General features: G+C 49.8%; 2 protein-coding genes across 2 annotated transcripts in view; one reads left to right on the top strand and one right to left on the bottom strand.

Moving 5' to 3' along the window:
- The window catches only part of LOC103768320 (embryonic polyadenylate-binding protein-like), a gene marked incomplete at its 5' end in the record, with an annotated part of 7,083 nt that extends 5,086 nt beyond the window's left edge, over window positions 1–1,997 (top strand). The window contains 4 exon segments of the mRNA XM_008935462.1: window positions 294–337; window positions 339–370; window positions 968–1,098; window positions 1,914–1,997. Of these exon segments, the coding sequence (XP_008933710.1) occupies window positions 294–337; window positions 339–370; window positions 968–1,098; window positions 1,914–1,997 (291 nt within the window).
- A 5,103-nt stretch (window positions 1,998–7,100) lies between these two features.
- TOMM34 (translocase of outer mitochondrial membrane 34) lies at window positions 7,101–8,671 on the bottom strand (the record flags this gene model as incomplete). Its single annotated transcript, XM_008935461.1, has 4 exons — window positions 7,101–7,199; window positions 7,327–7,453; window positions 8,098–8,242; window positions 8,508–8,671. Coding segments are annotated over 4 exons (535 nt in total), but the record flags the coding sequence as incomplete, so codon positions are not given.
- Between the last annotated feature and the right edge of the window lie 50 nt (window positions 8,672–8,721).

Below are 8,721 nucleotides of genomic sequence, written 5' to 3'. Positions count from 1 at the left end.
GAGCCCCGGCCAGCAGCCCTGCCCCTGCTGCCCCTGCTGCCCTGGCACCCCCGGGGCTGCTGCGAGGAGGGCACTGCTGGGGGAGCTGGGGCTGTGGAGCTGGCAGCCATGCGGCTCTGGCCCTCCTGGAAGTTGGCATTTGGGTATAAATGGGCAATGCCAGAGTCTGCATCAGCCTCTGGGGAGGGTTCAATGCCCTGGTGCTTTTGGGGACCAGCACCGTTTCTGCGAGTCAGGGAATTCCCACATCTCTTCCAGCCTTTGATCACTGCTCTTCTCGTCTCTGTCTGCAGGTGGGGGAACCTGCTGTACACGTCCAGGGGCAGGAGCCTCTGACAAGCCCCTCCTCAGGAGCAGAAGCAAATGATAGGTGGGTGTCACAGCTGCTCTGCTGGGCTAGGTCCAGCTCGTGGGCCTGTGCAGGCATTCCAGGACACGTGGCCTTGCATGCACCAGGGAAAGCTTAGCTGCTAGGAGAAGCTGTAAGCCTTTGTGCAGTTGCTCTGATATTCTGCTGCTTAAAAAAAAAAATTAAAATATAAATCTGGGCTGTGTTGGAAGGGTATGGAAGCAGCAAACCCACTCCCTGTCTGTATTATTGGTGCAGGGAGGGCAAAAGCACAGCAGGCCCTGGACCAGCTCCTCCCTCCCCAGGAGGAAAATGCCCCTGCAGGAGCAGGACCCTCCCATGCTCCCTCACATGTGTGCTGGCAGGCAGGCATGGGCAGCACTCTCCACCGCCCTGCCCTGCTCCCGTGGAGGGTGCTGCTGCTGCTGTTGCCTGTGCCTGGCAGCTTCCCCACCCGTGGGCACCGTGGCCTGCTGGAGCAGGCTCCCTCGTCAGCAGAGATTGTTCCATCGCCACCTCTGTGCCCCACTTCAGCAGAGAGGGCAGGAGGCTCGCACTGGCTCTGGAAATGCTGGAGGCCTTGCGCAGTGCTGATGTCCTCCCTGGTGTCTGGAGCAGGTGAGCGCCTCTACCCTCTGATCCACGCCCTGCATCCCTCCCTGGCCGGCAAGATCACGGGGATGCTGCTGGAGATCGACAACTCCGAGCTGCTGCTGCTCCTGGAGTCCCCCGACTCCCTGCACGCCAAGGTAGGAGGCACTCGGTGCCCAAGCAAATTGCATCCTGAAGGGCTCACGACCTGCTGCTGCCAGGGAAGGCGATCGTGGCCCAGAAGGTGGGCCAAGGGCTTGGATAGCTGTGAGAACAAGTAGGTGCTTGGGGTTTTTTAAGTGCAAAATGAGCAGAAAGGGCCCTGGCTTGATGGCAGAGCACCCAGTGCCCCAACATCTGCCCACCTTCAGCAAAAGAAGCTCAGGGCAGCTCCCCAAAAGCATGGGCCAAGCTCTGAGAGTGGTTTGGAGGTGGCTGGGAAGTGAGAGGTGGAAAGTGGGGTGGGTGTCACTCCCTGGAAAGAGATAGGGAGATGCTCTTTCCTGGGAACAGAAAGGAGATAACTACTATCTCTCTGCAGCACTTCTTTAGCTTCTTCCCTAATCCTGGTGCGTGTTCAGCTTTGGTTCCCATCGGAACAGTTGCAGTGAATTGGCTGCATCTCTTTGCTCCTTGGAGACAGGATTCACTTCCACCCTTCCACTGATCTTTTCTGAAGGAGCCTGAGCTCTGCTGGGTGGCGTGAGGCAGCTTCACCTGCAGAGAGGTCTGATTTCTCCCTGACTCCTATCAGAAAGGAGAGGTGCCTCAGCACTTCCCTATGCAAGAGAAAGAAGAGCTCTTTGGGGTCATCAGTCTTCTGCAGAAGCAGGAGACTTGATTTTATAATTACTATTACTGAAGTCCTTTACCTCTTTAAAGTGGATCAAGACCTGGAATATGGCACTTCCCGTGCCATGTGCTCCTACACTGGAGCAACTCAACTTCTCCTTGCCTTGTGCTCTCTTGCAAGATCAAGGAAGCGGTTGCTGTTCTCCAAGCCCACCAGGCCACCGAGATGTCACACAAGAGCAGCACCGTGGTGTTCCTGCAGTGACCCCAGGTACGTGCAGGGAGCTGTTGTAGGCACCACCCTGGGGGTGCTGTGCTCAGGGTCTCTGCTTCTGGCTCTGAAAGTAGGGATTGAGTTTCTCATCCAGACCAAGTATCTTTGACTGCAGTATTCCATTTCCTAGATTGCATCCTCCATTTTCCAGACTTAACCATGCTGCAGAGACCTGGTTCTGTATGGGTTTTTTGTCTGTGTTGACAAGGGCAATGACTGTGCAACCAGAAAAGCAGAGAGGAAAGGACCTTGCTTTCCTGTATGTCTAGTGGGGACCAGCACAACCTTTCTTGGGTCTACCCAGTGGTTTTTTGCAGAACTTTGACAGTAGATACCCTATAAAATGTTGTGGTCCTGTGTGGGCTTGCTCAGGAGAGCTGGTCCAGCTGCTGAGGCCGGCACAGACACGTTAACAAGCAACTCAGACTCTCATGTAGCCCTTGAAGAGTCTACTGTCTTGACTCATGATCTCAAGGAAACTGTTAATCCCAGTTCAGGTGAGCTTCATATTGTCTGTATGAATTTTTTCCTCTAGCAGCTGAAAACTGCCTCTGTGGGTTCTCTGTTTCTTGTAGACATTGGGACTGAGTGTGAGCCCTGAGAACATTGCCTGTGAAGAAGAGCAGCAGGAACCCTGCCGTGTTTTTGGAATTGTGCCCATACAGTGATGCTGGCTTGCCTTCAATGCCCCATCCTATTTTTTGTGTGTTGTAAACCTTGTGGAATTGCTTCCTCCTGCACCCTAAGAAATTCCCACATTAGTTCTCTTCTTGCCCCCTGTGAAATGTAGTGTGGAACCCAGCCTGGGTCAGTTGCCCAGGAGGTGACAAGTTCCGTAGTTTTATTTTTCCCTGTAGTTGACACTAATAAAGAACTGATGCCTCCACACCCAACGCGTGGGCTGGTTCCCTTTGCAGAAGACAGCAAATACTTTTTCTCTGTTTCATGTAGGTGGAGGGATGGACTTAAGTCAGGCTGCTGTAATTCCTGTCTGAAGCTTGTGATGCTGGCAGGGCAGCAGTCCCAAGAGCCGACAGGGTTATTGCCAACCCAGTCTCTCCTCATCCTTTCCGAGACTCTAGGATGGCTTTAAGCAAACTTCATCTTTGCTTTAAGCAAGTACCAGCTACCTGGAGTTTATCCTTTCTAGCCAGTTGTTTTTAACTTCCTTTTTAAAAGACATTTGTCTTCCTGTGGTTCTCCTTTTGTCAAGGACCTTGTATGTCTGCAGGAGTACTGGCACTGAGTGTCTTCTGCTGGCCACCACACTGTGTCCGTTTGTGGTGCATAAGACCCAATCAGAAGGCAAATCAAATCCTGGGCTGCACCAAAAGCAGCATGGCCAGCAGATGGAGAGAGGTGATCCTGCCCCTCTGCTCTGCCCTGGGGAGACCTCACCTGGAGTCTGTGTCCAGCTCTGCAGCCCCCAGCACAAGAAGGACGTGGAGCTGTTGGAGTTTGTCCAGAGGAGAGCCACAAAAATTATTAGAGGGCTGGAGCAGCTCTGCTGTGAGGACAGGCTGAAGGAGTTGGGGTTGTTCAGCCTGGAGAAGAGGAGGCTCCAGGGGGACATTACAGTGACCTTCCAGTACCTGAGAGGGGCTACAGGAAAGCAGGGGAGGGACTGTTCACAAGGGTTTGTAGTGACAGGATGAGGGGTAATGGCTTTAAGCTAGAAAAGGGGAGATTTAGGTTAGATGTTAGGAAAAAGTTCTTCAGTATGAGGGTGATGGATCCCTGGAATAGGTTGCCCAGACAGGTAGTGGAAGCCCCCTCCCTGGGGACATTCAAGGTCCGGCCGGATGAAGCTCTGAGTAGCTTGATCTAGTTGGAGATGTCCCTGCTTATGGTGGGGGAGTCGGACTAGAGGAGCTTTGGAGGTCCCCTCAGCCCAGACATTCTATGATTCTATAACCCAGCCTTTCAGGTATTGTGGAGTAGCTGTAAATTGAAAGCTGCTTCTCCAATGCATGTTCCTGATCAGTGGTTTCAAGGAGTCACTGATGGGCCTGAAGACATTCATAACCACATCATGTCCCATTGGGATGCTCCCTGATCATGGGAGTAGCTGGGGCATGCTATTGCTGAGTTCTGCTCTCTGGGTCTCTCCCAGAACATGGTGCTGTTATCATCCTGGCCATAATGCTCTGCTCTTCCTAGTTAGGAAAGGAATTTCAGTCCCTTGAGCCTGGCAATGTATTGACCTTACTTGACTCCTTCCTTGAGCTGCCAGCAGCACACCTCCATCAGCACCACCTACTTTTTTTTTCCTTCCAACTTGTGTTGCCATCTCAATCTTCCTTCTGTGTTGTATCATGTCTCACTTGAGCTTGCTGCTGAGTCATCCCTCCTACCTCTTATTTTCCCTCCAGCATTTTAATAGAATCACTTACACATTTCCTCCTCCATCGTGCCTGCTCTGCTCAGCTGGGACTCTTCCCCGGAGCTTTTAATCATTCTTTTTTCCTGCCTTTGTATTGCCAATTCTCCCTCAGACCTCTTTGAAATATTTAACTGATCATTGTAGTGGATGTCTCAGCCTGGAACTGTGCACTATTTAGATATGTCCTTCTCAGTGAGATGCTTACAAAAGACTTTAATCCACTTGATATACAGGGCTTTCATTTATTTCTCCCAAAGTGTAGCTGTCCGGAAGCTTTTATGCTTTATCTCTAGAGTAAAAAAAAGTCAATTTGCATGAGTATAAAGCATATAAGGAGCTGGAATGGAACTGTACAGGTAAGCTTCATTCTGCTGTTGCCTAGATGGTCTGCAACCTTTTTTTGGGTGTAACAGGGCAGGTCAGATGCACCTGTGACATCGCCTGCAATATTGGTAGGTATTTGGTATAGCTGGGCTGGAGATGACAACTGTAAAGCTAGAGGGAAAAGAGTGAGGCCAAGGAACAAGGGGGCATCAGAATAGCCTGAGAGAGGATGTGGACAAGGATCAGGATTTTAAAAACAGTTATCAGAAAGGATGAAGTTGGAGCTTGGGTTCCCCATATCTGGATCTGTATACTGGAGTTCTCAGAGTAGCTCCCTGGAGGAGCTCATTGGGGAAGGCTGAGGCCTTAGGGAGCTGAGGCAGTAGCAGCACCAATGCAAATGTCAGTCTGGAGTCTCCAGCTAGGAACAGTTGCTGGGGCTTTTTGAAAAGGCTGGATGAAGGTGTGTCTCTGACAAACAGTCTCTGGCTGCTCCTGTAGACAGAGCTACCTTTGCATGTCCTGCACAGACAGCAGCACTCTTACTGCAACAGAAGCAGATAGGAGCAGAAATGACCCTAAGCCTGAAGTAGAACGTCTTGTTGCTGTGCTTGATCTCTCCCTGCCTGGTGGTATTGCTGGGGGAAAGCCTTAGAGGTATGAAAATGCTATTGCTGTTGCTGAGAGGGGAAAGAGACAGTGAATGCTGCTGCTCAGAGGCCTTGTACTGAACTGTAGTTGAACAGTGCAGGTATTTGCCACTCCAGATAACAGCAGGGCTGTTAAAAGCATAACTTAATCAAGCGAAGTCAGTCTTCCTCCTGTGATCTGCAACCTTCTGCTTATCTGTTACTTCTGCTACTGAAAGCCTGTGCTTCCCCACCCAAAATCCATCACGCTTACTTGCTGAGAGTTCGGGCAAGTGCTGCTTGCAGGATTGATGGAGCTGCTGGGCATGGGAGTGGGGTGAAGGGAGCAACTTGTGCCCCCGTAGGGGGAATTCTTTCAAGCCCTGGCCCCTTACAGCTGGGAATACAGCCCTGTGTTCTAAACACTTCAGTGGGATACTGGCCTGAAACCCTGACTGCTGGGAGAAGCAAGGTGGAAAACAGAGATCTGAACCCTGGCTTGGGGGCTAGCTTGTCTTCTGCTCTGCACTGTAAGCTGGCTCTGGGCTAGTGTTGTCCAGCATCTTGACTCGCTAGCTGAAGCACTCTACCCATGCTCAGTGTGCCAGGCTGAGCAGCAGCAGGAAACCCTGATGTATCTGCACTAACAGAGCAAGGCACTACTGCACCACAGCACTGGAAGTCCTCTGACAAAAATGGGGGGACGACATGAAGTGGTTACAAGAGAGTTCTGGTCCCCCTATACCATTCATCACATAAAAACCACAGCTCTAAAGTAAAAATAAACATGGCTTTAATGAGAACTGGTTTTAACAGTTCATACAGTAACTCTAAATCTCTTTAACTACCATTTTAAGTCAGTGCCATCACTACCACATAAGAAGAACAAAAAGTATAAAACATGCATTGAAATAAGAAGCCAGACTTCAGCTGGGCTGTTACTGCATATCCTCCTCCCATAGCAACTGCTCCAAAGGCACAGAGGAGCTAAAGTGGTTTTTAGAAAACAAACAAACAAAAAAAAAACCCCAACTGTAAAACTCCCAAGCACCCAGAATCCTAGAATCTGAAAGGAGTAGTGCACAGTGTTAACAAGGCAGGCTTAACTTGCTGCTGTTTTCTTAAATGTGCAGAATGGTTCAAAATAAAAGAAAGCTGCTACTGTAAACATCTGCCCAGCCACACTAAGCAGCAGAAACTCAGCTGAGGGCCAGCAGGCAGCAAGGGGGAGAGGCAACAAGCTCAGCCCTGGGCAAGTAACTGTGCCCCCATTACCAGAATGGTGCGTGGTGCTAGGGCAACTGCAGCAGCTCCTGCAGCAACCTCATTTAAGTAGTAGCAGCACAAATGCAGCAAAACTGTCACCTGAATAAGGACACACACACACAAAAAAAAGGCTCTGTAGCTCTTCAGAAAGAGAACAGCCACTTCGCATGCATCTTAGCCAACATGGAAAAGGTCCCTGAGGCCAATGGTTCCAGGCAAGTTGACTTCATCCAGGGAAGTTCACCTCTATGCCTCTCAGGGAGGGGCATTAAAAGTTTCAATGATCTCAGAGCCAGATAATAGACTTTGATACAGATCATGTGTCTTAACATTCCTTGTGCTGGCACAGAACCTGATACACCTCAGCAGCATTGGAAGATAGATAGATTTTTATACCCATCCTGTGTTAAGGTTGGACCCTGTAACAATACCAGAAGGGAAAAAGATTTCTCCTCCAGTGGAAAACAAAGCTTCCCTTGTTGCTTGGTTACCCTAGGCTCTGTTCAGTTCTTGCAGTAATCTCAGTGCTGCTGTGTTCTTTGGTTCAGTTTTCAACAAGCTCTTGATATCGGCAATACTTGATTTGTAATCCTAGAAGGACAATATTTTTTAAGTGTTAGTACATTAAAAATGCAGTGTAAAGGACATCTCCAGCCCTGGACATGCACAAACAGGGTTCTGGTGTTTGCCTAAAACCATTCAAGAACTCCTGACCTACCTTCAGTTCTTTAAATGCTTGAGCACGTCTGTAGAGTGCCTTGACGTTGTTAGGCTCTAACCTCAGAGCTCCCGTGCAGTCCTGCACTGCCTCCTGGTACTGCTGCAGGGCCAGGTAACAGAGAGCTCTGCAGCACAGACACCTGGTTAGACACCTCTGGCTAACAGCAGCGTCTCCTGCTCCAACATACACCACAGACCTCAGCCAACCCCAGCCAAGCATGAAGCTGGACTCCAAAACCAGGCTTTATCCTCCTACATTATGTCACCTTACTTTGTGAGCTCAAGTTTGTTTCAGTTAAAAGGAGGGAAAAAAGGAAAAGTTTTTCCATCTGATAAAAAAAGAGGATTTTTAGAGCTACTTGCTCTAAAGTGAGACCTGCACTTTAAGGATGCAGGTTCCTATCTATACCAGTCCAGAATATACTCTGCTGACTGTAATTGTCTTAGAAGTACTTGGAATCATTAAGTACAGCAGTGTATAATTTGTGGCTCATGGAGAAACACACATTACTCAAACTACTACAGTCCTGGCAGACAAACATTAGAGGGTGAAATCCCTTAGCAGCCCTAAGCAGAGTGTCTCCAAGGGTTTTTGCAGTCCCTGATCAAAGAACATTATACAAACCATAGGGAAGAGTGAGCTTGGGGCAAACATGTGGGTGGTTTTGTTTTATTAATTTGTTTGGGAGCAAAAATTAGTGCTGTCACAAGTACCACGGTGGGTTTTATAAAGGGCCAAGAAGTACTTGGGCAAAGAGCTGGGCAATACCTATTGGTGTATGTTGCACATTCCTGGCTGAGCTTTAAACTCTCGCTGTACTTCTCAACTGCTTTTTTATGGTTTCCTTTCTTCACAAGTTCATTTCCTTCTTCCTTCAGAGTCCGAGCTCTCTCCGTGCCAGCAGCAGCCTGGTCTGGAAACAGCATAAAAGAATACAGAATGCTGTAAAAGTGACAAGATCAGCACAGCCCTCAGAAAAGAAATATTCCTATACCAGAGGTGAGACACAAAACATCAAAGGATCCAGAGTCAACCAAAAAGGCTGCAGCAGAGCCAGACCCAGGTTTCTCCAGGCCCCAGCCCCAGCTACAGACAGGCCAAGCAGGAAGGGCAACTGTCTTGTTCATCACCCTTCCGAGCTGCAGGGCTCTGTGCCCGGCCCCAGGGCATGCTCTCACCTGGTTCTCCCCTCGATGCAGGTGCAGTGGCAGGAGTGTTTGCCCCGGGGGCCTCAGCAGAAGGAACGCTCCACCTTGTCTGAGCAGAAATGGGGACTGTGGGGATTGGTGGGAGCTTCTGGCGCCAGTCCACACCGTCCTTCTCCATCAAGGCCCTAGTCATCCTGGAAGAGACAGCTCACTGTCCGGGTGATGGCAGAGACAGTCACCCGGG

The sequence above is a fragment of the Merops nubicus genome, unplaced genomic scaffold (assembly GCF_000691845.1).
Source record: "Merops nubicus isolate BGI_N331 unplaced genomic scaffold, ASM69184v1 scaffold35882, whole genome shotgun sequence".
NCBI lineage: Eukaryota > Metazoa > Chordata > Aves > Coraciiformes > Meropidae > Merops > Merops nubicus.
This window is presented reverse-complemented; position numbering and strand designations above follow the sequence as displayed.